The sequence below is a fragment of the Pempheris klunzingeri genome, chromosome 9, assembly GCF_042242105.1.
Source record: "Pempheris klunzingeri isolate RE-2024b chromosome 9, fPemKlu1.hap1, whole genome shotgun sequence".
Lineage (NCBI taxonomy): Eukaryota > Metazoa > Chordata > Actinopteri > Acropomatiformes > Pempheridae > Pempheris > Pempheris klunzingeri.
Genome location: NC_092020.1, coordinates 18687634 through 18706560, shown reverse-complemented (window position 1 = coordinate 18706560; position 18927 = coordinate 18687634). Strand labels below are relative to the sequence as shown.

At 40.6% G+C, this 18927-nt stretch overlaps 1 protein-coding gene across 1 annotated transcript in view; it reads right to left on the bottom strand.

The window, feature by feature from the left end:
* Positions 1-482: 482 nt before the first annotated feature.
* glra4a (glycine receptor, alpha 4a) overlaps positions 483-18927 on the bottom strand; it is a 42751-nt gene continuing 24306 nt past the window's right edge. The window contains exons 2-10 of the mRNA XM_070836628.1: positions 16965-17095; positions 15753-15820; positions 14087-14310; positions 12661-12743; positions 8697-8834; positions 8112-8326; positions 5333-5488; positions 3284-3394; positions 483-1110 (exon numbers count right to left, since the gene is read on the bottom strand). Coding sequence (XP_070692729.1) covers positions 820-1110; positions 3284-3394; positions 5333-5488; positions 8112-8326; positions 8697-8834; positions 12661-12743; positions 14087-14310; positions 15753-15820; positions 16965-17095 — 1417 coding nt within the window. The 3' untranslated portion in view covers positions 483-819. The remainder of the gene's footprint in view (positions 1111-3283; positions 3395-5332; positions 5489-8111; positions 8327-8696; positions 8835-12660; positions 12744-14086; positions 14311-15752; positions 15821-16964; positions 17096-18927) is intronic.

Sequence of the window (18927 nt, the reverse complement as noted above, 5' to 3'; positions counted from 1 at the left end):
GGAGCCGACGATGTCTATTAAAGGACTGAAATAGAAAAGTAACTGTGTGATGCAGCTATTCTCTGACTGAATTTCTCATGCACTTAAAGCATTTCTGTGCACGACCCCTGCATCCTCTCTCAAAGTAATCAACCAATCTTCAGGTATAAACAGGAACAAAGCATTTTTGGTTTCCTGGCAGAATAACAATTTATTTAAATTTAGACAAAAGGAAATACATATTTGTGCTTTTGTGCAGTTTAATGAATAGCTTTGTTTATATACACTTTATACACTTATGTATTTGTTTAATTGAATAATCACCACTTATTGAATATTAGTAAATATGAAAGTCCCATCCCATCCCCACTCCCCGAGCCCATTGTTACCCATCTGGTAATCTAAAGGTGTAAAAAACCCATTATCTTTTTGAATTTTCAAAAACATTCATTCAAAGATGCGTAGTGTCAAAATTCAAGTCAGTATGTCTCATCCAGCCAGGATCAACATCGACTTCTCTAAACTCTCATCATCTCAAACAAAGGTCATGAACCCACAAGCACCTGCAGTGTTTTGTCTCTATTGTAATCCGAACACACCAAACCAAGACAGACACGAAAGGGCAATCAAAAAAAAACATCACCTTAACCTCGTCTTTCAGCTGAATCGCTCTTCATCTGAGATCCTGAAGACGCACCTGAGCACAAAGTTTTTAGCAATGGTTTTAAGAAGCACATTTGCCTCTTGACACATTTCCTCATTGTAATGTAGATCTGACAGGCAGTTTTGGTTCTGAGAAAAAAACCTAAAATGTAGCAAGGGGGGTTGGCAGAGAGCGTTTTACAAATTTGCATGGATGTCCTCATGTCGCAGCACTTTATAGGTGATCCAGTAGAAGATGTTGAATATGAGGAAGCTCAAGGGAAAGACGGCTCTGGATATGGTGTCAATGCGTTTGGCCCGGTCCACAAAGCGCTTGTGAAGTACCTCTCCGTCATACATGGTAACCGGGGGTGGGGGGGTGAACACAGTGGCGCCTTCCACTGCAGTACCATCCTTGTTCTGCAGGCAGTGACCCAGCCCGTAACCCCGGAAGTAAAAACCACGACTCTCCCTCACCAGTTCCTCCTCCTGTGGAGTCAAGCATACAGAAAACAGATTGGCCCCTCGCTGTCAACAAGAATCAGCTTACAGCTTTTTACATTTCCTCTCAGTGGCTGATTCCCAAATGCGTTTGGGGTTTAGCAGAACAGAAGGGCAGCAGAGGGCAACAGAGTGAGAACATTGCAGAAAAGAAACAAAAAAAGAAACATGGGCATGAAGCCTTTTTAAATACAGCAGATGATTTTTCAGTGATTGTGTGTAAAATTGGCTCTAGCCCCAGTTCGTGTTAACTATTTAAGTACATTCAAGTCACAGAGAGTTAGCATTTGTTTGTCTGAAAAAGAAATACTGGTAGATGTCTGGAAAAACCTAGATGGTCATTAAATGACACTTAGTTTTCCCAAAGGCATTTACAAAATCTTCAAAGACTCCTCTAACCACTTTTTTCACTTTTGAATTTTGGAAATATCTTCAGTATTGTCGTTAAATTACCTTAAAACATTGCTGTGTATTTTTTCAGCAAGCTGGCTGCTTTCCTCTGTGAAATCAAATGTAATGGTGACGCATGAGAGCCAAAAACTGGGACTAAAACTTTAATCAATTTAGCGTTTTGAAGTTTCCATGACACAAAGAAGGGAATCGATGGGCATCATCATTAGGAGGAAAAAAGGAAATTATAATACTGAAAGTTAATCAACAAATTAACCTCCATCTCTCCTTTCCAGCTCTTTTCAAAGTTGCAGAATGATGGACCTCTCAAAACGTCTATTAATAAAAAGTCATGATCTCAACCACTGCCAAAAAAAAAAACTTGCACTTGGCATTATCCTTTGATGAATGGCGGGGCTTTTTTTTTTTCTCTTTTTTTCATCTTTTACAGTGAATGAGACACTGTTCCCGCCCTATGAAGAGAATATTAATCGACGTGCAGCTTAACTCTGACAGCCCTCTGACACTTTGAGAGATTCACTTTAGCAGAGGAAAGTCGAGATGTGGCATCTAAATTGGATGATTAGTAGTCGGCGTGAAGTGCCCTGAAAGCTCTGATCCCTGCACTCACCCCCACCCCTCTCTTTCTCTCCCCCACTGACCCTGGCAGCTCTCAGGTACTCTGCTGAACTTTGCATCTCGGTGCTGGACAGACCTGGCAGGGAGACGCTACCAGCTCCTGTCAAGAGTCCAATGCTACTAAGTATTTCACACCTGTCTCCACCTGTCTCTTGCTGTTAAGTTTCTCCTGTACAATATATTCATTTAGTCCTTTGAAAAACGTTCCCTACCTCTGATCTTTGCCAGCTGCCCTTTGCTTGCACCTTCACTGTTTAGCTGATCACTAAGCAGCTAACTTCATTTATTGTACACTCCCTCCTTCTTACAGTGTCTTGCCTAGTTGTGAGTAACTTTATGGTTACTATCTGTTGCGCCGATGACAAATTGCACCGTACAACAGGGGAGAGGGAGTCGTAGCTCTTGTAGCACAGCTTAATTATCCCTCCTACTCTTTCCTAAACGATACAGTATATCATGTTCTACAGTCTAATGGTGCGTTTCTCTAAAGATAATGGGTGCTCATCGTCTGAGCTTTGTGCTCTCAGTGGCAGTGACACACTTTGATTTGTTGGCATAAGGTCACTTAAGACTGCTCTGATGATCACATTGTGCTCTGTGGAGAATAAAGTTACTGTGGAGGTGGTTTTCAGGGAGTGATTACTAGCAATCGAGTTTTCTTATAATTCAACATAATTATTTTCTTATTATTTAAATAATGCTAACTCTACTGTAAAAAATAACGATAAAAACTAAAATGAATAGTTTTGGGAAATGTGATTACTCTTTCTTACAGAGAGTTGGATCAGTGAATTGATGTGTTCATATCTTCAGTAAATATAACGCTACAGCCAGCAGCAGGTTAGCTTAGCTAAGCATAAAAACTACAAACCACTGGCTAGCATAGCTCTGTCCAGAGATGGAGCTTCTGACGGGGCTAGTCTTTATGCTAAGCTAACTGGCTAGTGGCTGCTAGCTATAGCTTAAAAGGTAAAAGGTCAAAAAGAGAGGGCTACAATGACAGGGAGAGATCAGGTTTGGATGTGAGAGAGATGCCAGGACACATTCAGGTTTGAAGACCGGGGGCATGGACAAAAATGGGTTTGGAAGCCAGGGTTGTAACAGGGTTAATTTTTTTTTTTTGTTTTTTTACCCTGGCACAGGCGCTGCAGTGCTGATTCAGATTCCTGTAGGTTGAGTTGTTACCAGGGATGTCATTCGCTTTCCGGAGCGACTCAACACTCCCAGGCTGAATGGCAAACACCTCCATTGGAAAGGAAGGTAGACAAATTAAAACAAGAGTAACTGCTCCTTATTTTATCCTTTTTTGTTGTAAAACAAGTGTGTGGTTGTCTGAAGTCATAAGTGTAATTAGTTTAGAGCATGGGCCTTTACGTTTTGCTGGAATCTCCATTGCTTAATTTAAATTAAAAACCTACCTGTGCCATGCCAAAAATAAAGTGACAATTATGCAAACTTCAAAACTCAAGCAGACATTTTCAGCTGTTAATTAAAGATGCACAGAGTGGGTGATAATACAGGACATTATCTGCAGCTGTTGGTTTAGGGAACCGGCTTTGAAGACAAACAGTCCTCAAGGAGCCAGTTCGAGTTATTTGTGTAAAGACTATAAATGGAAGCTCTAGTTTTTATTTTTGTAATTTTGAAGGCTGTGTGGATGCACTTGTGATAGCTGTTTAGCTCAGAAGGCACCAGAGATGTCAAACACAGAGCCGGCGAAGGGCATTAATTAAACTTGGTCAGTCTGGAATTTGTACACTCCATCAGATTCCCAGCTTCTCTGTTGTACAACACATCGGGTCATGCGTCAATACCTCTCAGATGGATAGTTTGCAACATCCAATACCTGAGTGGGAGTAATTGTTCAACTGATGTGAACAGGGGAAGTCCTTGCCTCTACAGACCATAATTTTCTCTCTCTTGTATCGATGCAGGAGGGCAGACTGCCCAGTGAATCTGCTGGACTCTTCTGCCTCAACAGGGAACTTTGCCATGAGTTTGGGAAGCTGCCCAGCCAGTGAGCTGTTTAATGGGATTTTCAAGATGTCCCGTCTGTTTCTCTTGAGACAAACCTCTCTGTCACAAAAGGTCTCTCTCTCTCTCTGTAAATGCTTTTATTTGTCATCTTACAAGCTGTTTGCCTTGATAAACGTCCTTCAACATATGGATACAATTTTAGGAGATAGGGTTTATAAGTCACAACCAATGGCTTCATCGATATCAAGTCAATTATATTTATTTAGCCCAGTTTCACAAATTTGCCCTTTGGTTTTATTGAGTTGAAAATGTTATTATAGCAAGGAGACCGTTTCTGTTCGTTTACAGGCTGCATCTCTGATGCATTTTAGTGGCCTTGCTATGAATGATCGGATCCTACATGAATGCACGATTTTCTGCTAAAAGAAGTTTTTGTTATTTTACATGACGGATTTCTCTTTGTGCTCTTTTGTCTTTTTGTGTTTGTCACTGGTTTGAAGCGGAGATGGCTCAGTTGGGAACGTTATGTACTTCTGTGCACAATGTTTTTTAGTGTTAGTAGTGTCTGCTTTTCTTTGTCTGAAACTTTATCTTTACACTGGTCTTCTGTTCATGACTAAATAAAGCTACAATCAAAATTAGACTGGTATTTGAAGGGACCTATCTAAAGAGCAGCAATCTAGTCTACCTGTTTTGCCATATTAACTCAACAAAATGGATAAGTTATGTTATACAACAGCAGTGAAAGTGTCTCATGCTGCCCACAACAGGTCAGAATCCAGATATGTATCAGTGTTGCAGTGTGAATGCAGGGTTAGGGTATCCCAGTGCCACACGGATGGTAGATGGGCTGTTGCTCTGTGTCAAATGTAGTAACATGAGGAAAGGATCACAGGGGCTTTTCACAGGTCAGTAATCGCCATGGAAACGAGTTGAACTGATATAATACGTATCGTGTATCATGTAATATGACAGCCAGCTGTAGCGTGTTGATGTTGTCAGTTCCTGAAAATACAGCATCCCACAATAACAAGAGGCATACGTCAATGTTATAGAGGCTGACAAGGGCTGGAGAGTGTGTGTGTGTGTGTTTTCTCCTTCTGCTTACTTTTAAGAATCTGCTACAATATGTGACACAGTGTGTATGCGCATGTTTAAGAGTATGTGAAGGCATGCTTTAGCGTGTGTGTGAGTGTGTGTTTACACTTACTATTCTTTGCTGCCGCTGCTTTTTCCTCAGCCTGATGAACTCCTTGTGTTGCCTTGACACAAAGTTAACTGCTGCATACTCCAGCAGGGCAGCAAACACAAACAGAAGGCACACCGCCATCCAAATGTCAATGGCCTTCACATAGGACACCTGGGAACAGACAAGGTCACTGAGTCATCGACAGCCAATCAATGAGGCTAATGCTTAATCCGTGTGTTATTCACAATCTACCCATTCGTCAGCTCTAGCACGTAATAACACACATCTTTGGGATGGCCGTGAATTGTAATGAGTCAGTGGGATGTGGGCAGTTGACACATAGCCATGAGACAGGTCACGACTAAGACTTGAGGAGCGCCCTGGCCGGGTTTTTCATGAGAGAAGACATGTCACAGCACATCAGCAACGCCCACTGAGCAAGCATTGTGTGGAAACTTCACTAAATTGAGCAGCACTTTGCTGACTGTTACAGATACATGAATAAGAGTGGGAGGGGGGGCAAATGACACGTCAAGAGGGTATTAACTTGTGCCTCTTGTGAACACTGGAAACACTTCAGCCATGTTTTTATGTTTTTATATTTGCCTGAAAGACAGCCTCCAATTGTCTCACATCTCAAGTCTGGTTTCACTGTGTTAACATGCCATTGAACACGTTGAATGTTGTCGTCATCATCGTATTTCAACCAAACAAAAAATCTAGTTTTTTAGTAAGTACTTGAAACGCCCTGGAAAACCACATATAAACAAGAGGCCTGTCAAAAAGTATACACCTGGAACTATTTCTAACACCACAAACTGCAGCCTTAAAAAGGACCATAAACTCTATTGGTCTCTCTGACAGTCGCCAACAAATGTAGACATACATGAGAAGTTTAGTTTTGTTGGCAAACCTTATAAGAGATGAACTTTTTGGTAGAATAATTTATTTGATCTGTAAAATATTCTGTATTTCTGTGATGAAATGAAAAATAATGAGGAATAAACCCCACCCCCCCCAAAAAAAGCTATGGTACTTTGTTAAAGTACAAAAACTAAAATGGCTTTATCATGATTACATGATTAAGTAGGAACACAATGTATTGACGTATATGACACGCATCCATATCCTAACGTGGTGGCTTTAATGTAGTGGGCCACCAGATGGGTACGTGAGAAAAATCTGATGGGTCACGAGGTCTTGAGTTCTTTAAAATATAAAGATCTTTAAAACCGGTCAAAAGAATGAGCCAGTGCTGCGAGATGTGAATTACTTCAAGTATTTTCTAAATCACTTTTTCCTGCAAGAGCAGGAACCTGCCTTCTTCTGTTTTGTTTCAAGACGCTCATTATCCACACATTCTTAAAGCTTGTTTATTTTATTTATTTCTTTATAGTTCGTTGACCAATTAGCCCTCTAAAAATCCTTCCAATGAAGCAATCTAAGAAGGAAAAACTGTCAAAAGCCAGAACCTGGAGGATCTTGAGTAGACATCTTTTCAGGGGCTGCAAGCCATAAAGTTTGGGAATCACTGGTTTAATTGGGGTGGGGAAAGTGACAGACCAGCACCCCTCAACGCACAGCTTATTACCACCACTGTGGCGTCCTTGAGCAAGGCACTTAACCCCCAGCTGCTCCAGTGGAGCTGCTCAGTGGCCGGCAGAAGACTGTGGTCGTACTGAGCAGCTTCCAGGTGAGAGTGTGTGTATAGGTGTGAATATGAACACGGTGTTCCTGAACAAGAGAGCCTCAGTTTACCAAGTAAAATCCTCACAGTGAAAATGCACACAAAATGCAGTCAAACTCTACAACTTCCAGTGACTGGTATCGCAGCGCCAGGCTGAAGTGCTGTTGCTATGGCTACCAGCAATCTAATATACCTTGTGCACTGATTTAGAACGTCAGTTAAGCTGTTGGCTGGATCTATTGTCATGGTGCTCTAAAACACATTTTTAATGGACCCCAGCCAGCCAATTGGGAAGAAGCGTTTGCCGTCATGATGGTATGATACAGTCTGTCTCTCCCCTGCTCCTTAACATTTTCCTCAGGTGTACTGTGCGCCCTGCCCTGCATGTCTTTCACATGCCAGAGTCCAGTGTTCTCGTCCCACTGGCTGTTGTTTGTCTGCTCCCTTGCGAGTCCCCAGCCCTGTCCTAAATCTGCATCATGCAAAGTCAGCATTTCACCACTCAATGCGCTGTAATAGGTCATCCCATTATCCTAAAAACCTTCCAAATGCCTCCTTTGCCCAACTTTGGTAGACAGGAACTGTATCTTGCAGTAAATAAAAAATCCACTGCGCGTCTGTCACTTGTTTCATGAAGCATTTTGGTCGGCCTTGTCAGGAAATATCAGGTATGAAAGGTAATGGTATTTCTTTATCATTTATCACTTTTTGGGAGATATGTCAGGGCAAAATGTCAGAGCAGTCTACAAGTTTCAGTTACTGACCTGGCTATTTTGTTGACTTCTCAAACATACTCGCTTTTTGGAGGAAGAACATGTGATAACAGATACAAAAATGCTAACTGGTTTCTGTGACCTATATATCAAGTTCTATAGCGGAGAATTAATTTAATTTAATGCTTCATTGATTTTTCAGGTGTACTGAAGAAAAGAAAAAATATCTGAACATCTGATGTTGAGCTATTTATCAAGAATCATTAAGTAAATACCCATTAAATTGAACAAAAACTAGCAAGGATGTCCAATAAACGGTCAGGCAGCAACAAAGCAATTCACCTTCCACCACAAACCTACATCATACATCTTGGTCACTAGTCTCCAGACCCACCTTGGGCAGTGACGCTCTTGAACCAGAGCTCTGCGTTGTCATCGTCAGTACAGTAGTGATGCCCAGACCCACCCTGGCGGGCGCAGCGTCCATATTTATCCAGAAAGACACCCATGACAGGATGACGATGAGGAGGGAAGGGATGTACATCTGGATCAAGTAGTAGCCCATTTGACGTTCCAGGTGGAACTTCACCTCAATGCAGGTGAATTTACCTGCAGGCGCATTACACAGTACATTCAACTCTGTTGCTCCGAGACACAGTTGGACAAGGAAATATAATGTAATGAATGTAAAAGTATGATAAAGATATAGAATAAAGGTGTAGTTAAATCGCATTTTGGTCAAAGCAACTGTTTTTCCTGCCACTGTGGCTTAAAGCCTGATGCTTGCTCATGTGGAGATTCTTGAATAATTAATTTTGAATTCTTGAATCGTTGGGTCTCTCTCTTAATTAAAGGGTTTGGTCTAGACCTGCTCTTTATGGAAAGGGTCTTGATATCACGTTTGTTGTGAATTGGCGCTATATAAATAAAGATTAATATAAGATTCATTCATTCTTTTAACTATAGAGCAACGATGTACCTGTGTTGTAATGCTTAGTACAGTAGCCCAAATCCTTCTCCTCCTTTAGCACAAACTGGGGGAGGGTGAGATCGTCAGCCACCTGAACGGGATTCTCAGACAGCCACTCAAAGATCAGGTCGTTCATAGTGTAGCCAACTGCGAAAAGAGAACAGAGGAGATAAAGAGGAGGGTGAAGATATTTAAATAAGGGAGAAATAGTCAGAAATCTGTCACTTTAGCTTAGACTATATCAAATAGGACAGGCTATGAACTCCTAATCTTCTCTCCATGCATCTTGCACATAATTTCAGACAAATTTTGGCATACCTTGGTAAGATGATGCATCTCATTTCATCATGGCATTCATGATGACATTTTGGGACGTGATTAATTTAACTACAGTCACTTTCAACAGTATACTAATAAAATTTCAGCGAAGATGCTACAAGTAAACATCAAAACAAGGCATTGGTTATTGGATTTAACATATACAGGACACACAGGATATAACATTAACATTGCTTGTTGCTATAAATATTACAGACACAATTCTGTTTACTACATATTAAAATTCACCGCATTAGCTGCCACAAATATTCTTGTTATCTCTGCTGCTGAGATCCTCATCCCCATGCTCCTCCTTAACCTAATTTTTTCCTACACCAGAACTGTGGGATCTTGTTACTTCAGTATGAAATCTGCGCATGCAAAACATCACCTTGGCTAATGAGACTCGAGGAGAGCGAGAGAGAAAAAAATGAAACTTGGAAGATTGTGGTGATGTAATGTCGCTTCTGCCCATCTGTCCAGCTACCAGCTACCCTCTGCCATCATGTTTGTCACAGTAAAGGTCACCCACCACAGCTACAGTCATGTTGTCGTGGTTGCTTGAAGGTTACAGAATAAGTGGGTACATGAGGAGCATATCTGCCAATGACAGTCTATGTGCTAACACACACTGAGCTGATTAGTGTGCATAAGCTCTCTAATGCACACTACCATCCTTGTGCACCACGCAAACTGTAACATAATGGAATATACATTTATTTTTGCGAGTGAATATACAGCTGCTTGAGTATAGGTGTATTAAAAATGCATGCCACATGAAACAATGCAGGATTCCTTGCACATCTGCAATACTGATGTCTACTGGGACCCTTTAGGGCCTGAGTTACAAAGACATCAATTATTCAAGATGTTACACCCTATTCCATGCAACACGCCTGGAAAAACAACACCAATAAAACACACTTATCACATCATGAGGACAATGCACTGTCATCCACACATCCTGCTGTAACAAGCAAGGGGAATACCAATGCTTTCTTAAGATAATGAAATAGTTGTCTTTTTTTTTCTTCTGCTAGCTACAACAAAGAGGCGTCAAACCATAACTGACATAGTGCTCAAGGTCCAATAAAATGAAATTTACGAAGCAGAATGTCTGGAACATCTTAGCAAGGTAGAGCAATGACTTTTACTGTCATGTGCCGTCATCTTTTTCATGTTAAAAAGTGGCTCACCTAATGAAAGCCACTATCTTAATGCAGCCATGGTTACGCTTAAGACTTGCTGCCTTCGTCTTGCTTTGCACTTACAGTGTAAGTTACAAAGTAGATTTGAGGTTACTGGACATTAATGGCTCAAGGCAAATTGAAGTGGTTTAAGCTGCATATATGGGGCTTTGATGTATCAGAATAAGGCAGAATCTTATGGTTGGTTCTATTTATATATCTATATAAGCCCGTGGCATGAAAGGCCAGAAAAGAAGATTGGCCTTGGCTCTCTCAAACCCCAAAGATAACTCTGCTCTTATTTTTTTCATCACCCGACTCTTGCTCTCGCTCACTCGCTCTCTCATGTTGAACAGACGTGCTTCCACAGCTCCAGTAGTGGCAGTAAAACCTATGACGTCCTCTTAACATCTAGCTCTAGCCAAGGTGATCGCACCCTTGGGTGGTGCACTAGCACTTGTCAACACAAGGCCAAGTATCCTCACCAGGCCTTTAATCAGAAATGATTATGTCTCCTCTAACGGCAGTGTGGTGTGATACACTTATCCAAACACAAACGCACATACACAAACTGCTCCTTTTAAGCACACATCTGTTTCTCCTCTCGCTTACACTCCTAAAGGGTAAAATATCTTTTTTTTTTTTTTCTGTTTGTCTTTGTATTAATTTGCAGAAATAAATCATGCTGCCTACCGTACAAAGAGGAAGTAACTTGTTCTATACAAAACAATACCTCTTATTCTTGTTGCGTCAGATAATGATGTAAGTAGAGATATCAGCTTTCAGCTTAATTTAGTTGTGAGAAATACTTCCGAAAAAGTGCAGCGCCTTCATGGCACCACTGCTCCGTCTGCTTCCACCCTTTTAGACTTAAATCTTAAATCCTTTGTCCCTATGACTGGAAATTAGGTCACCTCTAGGCACAGGGGGTGTGTCACATATAATAAAAGGGGCACAAAATTAAAGTTTTATTATTTATATCCTCGAAATTGGTTTCATGAGGGCAGATACTATCGCTGCTAAAGGCAAGGGAAGAGTGAAAAGGGAGAATATTATTAGAATTCCCCTACATTTTATCAATGTAATGACATTTTAAAAGATCTCAAAAGCCAGTTGTGTATTTCTCGCACTTTCCAGTTTTAATAAATATAGAGTCAATGTGAACAAGTAAAGAATGGTAAACTGACCGGCCAACAGGTGTAGCTACACCTGTCCAGCTCACTGTTCTATATATTGCACTGAAAATTGGGGCAGAATTACCATAAAAATGTCTTGGTCATTTTTGAAACAATCTGTCCTGGATTTGAAACAATGGTAGATAAAAGCAGGCTTCCATTTATAGAGGCAACAGTCAATTTATTTGTTTTAACACAGTTTAACTCAGTTGTAGCTAGCTAGCTAATTTAGTTAGCTTCATGAGTTAGTTGAAAACACTGTCTCTGGCTGACTTGATATTTACCATCTACTTTATAAATGACCCAAAGACACTGTTATACACAAATACACATCCACTCTGCCTGACCTAGAAGGCGTAAGATACATTGAAAATATTTATTTCAAGAAAACCACCTGATTTTATCTTATTTAGTCTCCAGGTTAGCAAATTACGAGTGAAATATTTTACTTTTCAGTCCTCCTCTAGAAATAGCATGCAACGCTGGATGACATATTGTGGATCACATGTAAAAAAAAAAAAAAAAAAAGTTTCATTTTCAACGTTGGAATAGACATCCCTTTTTAGAATGAGGACTAATGTATTTGGTGAGAGCCACTAATGTTAGTTTGCACTCTACTAGCATCCATGACTGGCTTCAACACAGCGGGAAAATACTAATGTGCTTGACTTTTTTAATGTAGCCCGTGACCACACAAAAGAATTTAGCATGAAAGTGGTGTTGAAAGTCATGCTGGGGTAGTTTGAAGGCAGCAAACTAGTAGCTAATGTTTGCAGCTTCTGTCAAAGCAGACAAGTGGACTGTTTGCATGACACTTTTGCTCTCGTATTTCTGGAGATCGTTAAAAACAACTCCTTATATACTTTATTTTCTACGTCCGTTCTACACCGCTGTGTGAGGTAGAGGGGTTCCTACACTGGTTATATGGTTGGCAGTTTGATTCCCAGCTCCTCCTGTCTACATGTCAAAGTATCCTTGGCCAAGATACAGAACCATTATTATTATGAATGAGAGGCATAACATTGTGAAGCACTGTGGTGCCAATCACATTGCAAATATTATTGATGAATCATTAGGTATAGCTAGAAAACAAAGGAATCATTCTCCATTTAGAGTTTGTGAAGGACTGCAATAATAAGACAAATGTATTGTTACCATACAGTTCCTGTCCCTTGGAATGTAAAAGGTTTAGACACTTTACAAGCAGGCAAAAGGTTGCAAAATCAGGAAGAGGAAGGAGATAAAAAGTGGAAAGTGGGACAAAGGGAAGAGGAAGAAGAGAAGAAGACTCACAGCTTTCAAGCTGCATTGTACAGGTCTGAATGTCCATTGGGAAATTCTTCAAGTCCATAGGGCAGGACAGGGTAAGAGTCAGCCTGAGATAGAAAGACAGATTGGAAAAGAGAAAAGGTGCAATAGGGATGTCAAAAGGCACAAAAGGTCTCAAGGAAAAGACACCAAAACACAAGGAGAAATGATAGCTTAACAGCTTAAATGAACAGTGAAATAAACCAGTGCCAAGCTGCCTTTTGTTTTTGAAAATGATGAAACCAGTGTCTGTATGTGTTCAGTGCAATAAAACTGCGCAAATGACACACGATGATCCTTCAAAAACATCGTATTGCAAATATACTGAGTTACTCTGTTATTTGATTACAAATCACAGCACAGTAACTGGTGTGGGCAACCTTACTTTTATTTGTTGTGGTGTTGATGCATTAAGCCTTCAAGAAGCCTCAAAGAAGAGAGAGAGAGGGAGCTATTTGGGAATCTGTCTGGAGGAAAGCTGTGTAATTACCTGCTGTAATGCATTGCCCAGAGGCGAGACAAGAGCCGCAAGCAGTGTACACACAGGCACCCATTTGCTACTGTGTTATGATGACACAATAACTTTGCACTGGCTGAGGAACAAACTACCAATACCCAAGGTACTGACTCTCCTAGCCTATATTGTGTCATGTATTTAGAGCACACAAAAATGTTTGATCCATAATTGCAAAACATGGTTAGTAAGCAAATCTAGTGGATGCAGTAAATCAGCGGAGTGGGGTGGTGATTATCTGTATTTGCAATACTGTCAGTTTGAGTACAAGGGAGGATTTATGTTGTGTGTCTCTCCCTCATCCCAAAGCTGTCGCCTTGGCACATTAGCTTGGAGAATTGTTTCAATTTTAACTTTACTTTTCTATAGAAGGGTAAAATTAGTCTGTTTTTCATAGGCAAATTACCAGTTTGGAAACAAAACAATAAACTTGGTGGTTCAATTAAATATTTGCACGCCTTGTTGTCGATTTCTACAAATTTCAAAGATTAATCAATTCAAAGCTGTGAAATGCGAACTCATGTGACACCCAAATAAAAAATGCATCGTCTCCTCCTATGTTACGATTAAATAAGCCTCTGCAAATGTTCCATCCAGTGTAGATTGTCATTAAACAAACAGTCTTCAAAGTCGCACAAGTGCCACTTGGCTTTTTTTCTGTGCATTTTTTCCAGGCTTGCACCCAATTAGTATTTTGGTGACCTGCAGTGCACCTAAGTGCGCGGAAAGGTGCAGTAGGGGGAGGCGTGATTGGCAACTCAGCAATCTGCTGCAATTGTGGTCAAAAGTTCATGTGAGTGGGATTTGTTTGTCATCTTCCTGCATGGACCAAACCAAATTGAACTCCTTTTCTTAGCTTTATTTGGCAGATATATATCGATCATAATTTTTCTTTACCTGATGCTGTACAGAACGCTGCCATCTTGGAAAATCCGTAGCAGCTTGTTATCGGTGGTGACCTCATGGAAATTGGCTCCTTTCTCGTTTGCAAAGAATAAATCAGGTTTCCAGATAGAGTCCAGCATAGATGGATCCAGATCAAGGGAATCATCTGGGTATTCGCTGTACGCCAGACGCGGGTCATTCCATTTTTGTCGTAGAAATACATTGAGCCTGTAGTCCTGTGGAAGAACTCAGGGTAGTTAATGGAAAATATATTATCAGTGAAGGTTATACTACAGATGGAGAGCTTAGAAGTGGATCATTCTGCAGTGGGGATTTGAGAAGTTTCTGGGAATGTCCTGTTACTGGTCAGTATTGGAGTCTATTCTAACCAAAGCTGTTGCACTCTCTGAAAGATGATGTAATATATTGTAGATTTAAAGTCTAAATCTACAAAATATATGCTTTAGCTATTTCAAACATTGCACCATATCATTGAATTCAAGCATAGTGTAGTGCATTTATTTGTCATGTGGATTATACCACTCAGCTCCATTTATTTATTTATTTATCTATTTATTTATATATCATGAAGGTACGCTTTTCACAATGAACAAGTGGTCTTGGAGCATCTGAGACCAACAAAAGGGTTGACTGTAAGTATAAATATGGAATTTTCTGAGGCAACAAGTGGTGTACTTGTTCCTGAAGAGATGTTTCTAAAAATCAAAGTACAATGTTAATGTTTACCATTTCTGCCAATCATAATGATGGCTTATTACAGATGATTTACCTTTATGATGTAACCTCAGTGGTTCTGGATAAAAAAAGGCATCACTCGCCTGCTTCACCATATCAGATTTTACTGAAGTAAATGACTGAATAAGATGTTGTACTGTTTGTTCATCCTTTGCAGCCATGTGCTGCTGGTGAACAGAGGGTTGGCGATGCAAGCCAGGCCAAGGACAAGTAATGAACACAATCGCTCCTGCCTGCAGCCAGCATACATGAGTAATTAAATTAGAATTCTAATCTGTGCAATTAATTCAGAATTCATCTTTGGGCATTGTAGATCGTTCCTTTTCTTGCTTTTTCACTTCATTTATTAGAATAAAAAGAACGCTTCACCAGTGGATATGATGACATCATTAGTGTTGTCGTTTTCTGGGCTGACCTGACTGTAGGTCTGATCCTCTGGGCCTCCCTCAGACACCCTTAAACAGTTCACTGCTCTATTGTGCTGATCCAGCAGCTATTACACTGTAAATGCGAACTCGAGAACAGCCATTTTTCCCTGAACCCCTCGTCCTCTCTCCCATGCCTCTTTTCATTCACTTTCTCAATTTTTCATTTTAATTGCAGAGTGGACAGTTCATTATCAGCATGTCAGTGACCCATTGGTCTCTGAAGGTTGCACTGTTATGCTCCAGGAAACACAGAAATGAGGGAACGGCTTCAGCACTGAATGGATTAGCAACGAAGTTGGTGGGAAAGAAAGAGAATGGAGCGTTTCAAGATTTCCATGTAAGTCATGTTGAGAAACGACTAAAAACAATACAGACCATAATCAATAATCATGTTGAGAAACAAATCAGATACAATGAGATTTGTAAACATAAAAATGCTGCAAACACATTTGCCTCTCAAACAAGCGAAGCATTTGCAAGCTCCAAGTTCTTACCATTGTAGTTTCTGTGATGGACCCAAAGCTGTTGATGAAAATATTACAGGTGACATTCACAGGTGGCCCTGAGGGAAGAAAAAACAGGCTAAATTGACACATCTTTCCCCTCAGATTTCATTGAGATCACACTACTATCTACCTCAAAAATACCTAATATACCGTACTGTGACTTTTTGATTTACAGCAGTTTATTCATTACTCTTCATCCTCATACTGTCATTGAGGAATAATGCTGCTGTTGAAGAGTCTACTCTTTAATGGCACTAGGAGAAAGTACGTGTGTTTTTTTTTTAAGGCCTGTCACTTCAAGTGTAATTGCAGCCACAAAAGTCTAATTTACTGAAACCAACCTCAAAGTTTTAAGAAAAATGTCACGGGTAATGACAGACAATGTTGGGGCTCACAGAGATGTTCCCTCCAACATTTCGGTGTCTGAGAAAATCATCAGAATACAACTTTACCACTGTAAATACATTCAGTGAGAAATGTCTTTATCAATGTCAAATCATTGCAAACATTTTGACTGATGATAGTAATTATTATGTTTCCCTACAGTATCGTGGAGCAACATCCACTCATTAACAACTACAGTTATGATTTTTTTTTTTTTAGTTTTTATGATGTTTAGGAGCTCAAAGTACTTAGTCGAGATTAGGGAGGGTCATGGTCTTGGTTTAATATTTGGGAAAAAAGTCAGTAGTGACTTGAAATACAACACTGGATGTGTGTATTTAACATTTAAACGAAGCTACAATCTTGCATGAGGTGAAAGGTACGGGTGCATGCCAGTGTTGTGCAAACAGGAACTTTCTGTAATTAAGCTCATTAAGGGACTTTAAATGCCTCGCGTAAAAAAAATCATGCTCCTTCTCAGAGTCATAACTCAGTCGAATCTAAACACAGAGACATAATACACATAATTATGTATTCAGAATGATTCACACTTTGCGAGGATATCATTGCCCCATTATGTCCATCACACAAACATCCATAAATCTACTTAGAAATCATAGAAAAAAGATTTTCTATAATTCCAGAATTTGCTTGAAATCTGAAATCACGCTATACTTCCTCACAGAACATCATACAGCACATACACATGAGGATACTCCGCTTTCACAGCACAGATCCGCTGGTCTTTGTTTTGTTTTCTGGTGCTTGTGCTTTCTACAGGGCTACTGTGATGGTCTGCCTTGGTATACACTGTACCTTTGAAGTTGGGTCTGATGCGGGCATCATATCCTGACGTTTTCCCCATGAGCTTGTCCAGGAAGTCAGAAGGCGACAGCTGTGGTCCTGCCCTGCCGGGGGGCTTTATCTCCTCCTTACAGGAGCTCAGTCTGACATTACCCAGGGAGGGAGAGAGAGGGGGAACAAACACAACGAGAGAGAAAAGGGAGAAGATTTGAGAAACGGCAGAGGAGGAGTGCATGTATGTATGAGAGGCAGCGGGGGGGTGGTGGGAAAAAAATAATGAGAATCCAACAGAATGAGAAGCCAGCAGTTATCACCAAGTCAGTCATCAGCAAAAAATACCCAGCGGTGGATGGGGAAATGAGGGTGAAAAATGACTGAATGGCTCGCCTCAGCTGGCAACTAAAAGCTTATCTATTTCACATCATGTTTGGGACTTATTGTGGTTGTTAGGCCCTAACTACAGAGAAGCAAAACAGACACAGAGGTAAACTTGTCCCTCTCCTGTGCTTCCAGCTGCTTGTGGCTTAGCAGGGGTAGGGCTCGACAGATTGATGGCTCAATTGTAATGCGATGAATGTCACACCAGGGAGAGGAAGGAGTTGATACAAGCTCCAGTGAGGCTCAGGCAGCCACTGACAGGAATAACCAACAGGCCAGAATGAAAGTAAAGACAGGAAGGGGGACAGAGACAGTTTTAAAGAAAAGGCAAAGAAAGAGAGAAAGAAACATATGAGGAAACAAGGAACACACTATCTAAGCAAGGAAACCCTTTTTCATAATGCATTTGATTTGTTACCGGCCCCGGCTGTAGCACAGCTGATTGCACCCCATGCTTTCGCTACAATAGTTAACAGTTCACGACTGGTCATGATCTGAAACTCCGGAATACAGATGGCGGGTTCAATCACCTCCGAGGCACAGATTTGCTGATGCCCTGTGTTCTCGTGTGTGTGTGTGTAGCCAGTCACTGATCCACCAGTGTACTGCCTCTTAGCTGTTTTTAGAGCCCCATAAACCGCATTGTCAGGGGCTAAGGGATCGGGGACTTTGTGGAGGATATTTTTGGGACTTCAAGAGTAAAGCTGAGCTGATCCTGAGAGATCTTCTACTTGGAGTGTAGGCAACAATTGGGAATTATTTGAAAATTAAGCTATAGTGATTTCTATCACTTTGACAACTTCACTGTGTTATGGTTGTGAGGCTCTGGCCAAATATACTTTCGCATGAAACCGTAAAATATCCCAACCAGCCCACTGACTAATTGCACCCTATTAGCCCTGGGTGAGCAGGCAGTATCATGGGATATAATCAGTAGTTCTGCTCCTGCGATCTCAGCCAAGACCCTGCGCTACTGCTCAGGTTGAGGATTTCTCCACAGAATATAAAGCAAGGGTTTACTTTTTAAAAGATCATTTTAGCTATTCCTTGTTTGCTCTCACACAGATTGATTACTGACACACCTACTTTTGAATTGTCCTGACTCGGTAATGATTTGTCAATGCTTCCCAGTCTTCAGATGGAAACCAGCTGAATTGATCAATTCCTTGATCAATTCAGTGTTAACAAGGCTACCCAGTATAGCTGTTTGAGGCCAATGTGCACATATGTTCTAGACAAATTACAGTTTTATTTTTATATATATATACATACGTATATACAGATACATTTAATGCTCTTCAGAGATTTGTAGTCACTTGATTCGCTTTTTCCTTAGCTAAGAAATTGCACGACTTGATGGCTGATTTGCATTTCAGCAGCTACTATAGTAATACAATAAACCGCTCACACCGCTCAGTGCGTTCATTACGGATCCTGGCTGGCTTCATTTCGCTAATTCAGTCCATTTCTGATTCAGGTTATGACATCATGGTTATTTCTGTGGCTCTCTCTTTTTAATTAAGCTTCTAACGAGGAAGTAACTTACTGTGTATCACTGCTGAGCCGACAATGCTGCTCTTAGTCACCAGTGAGTGGA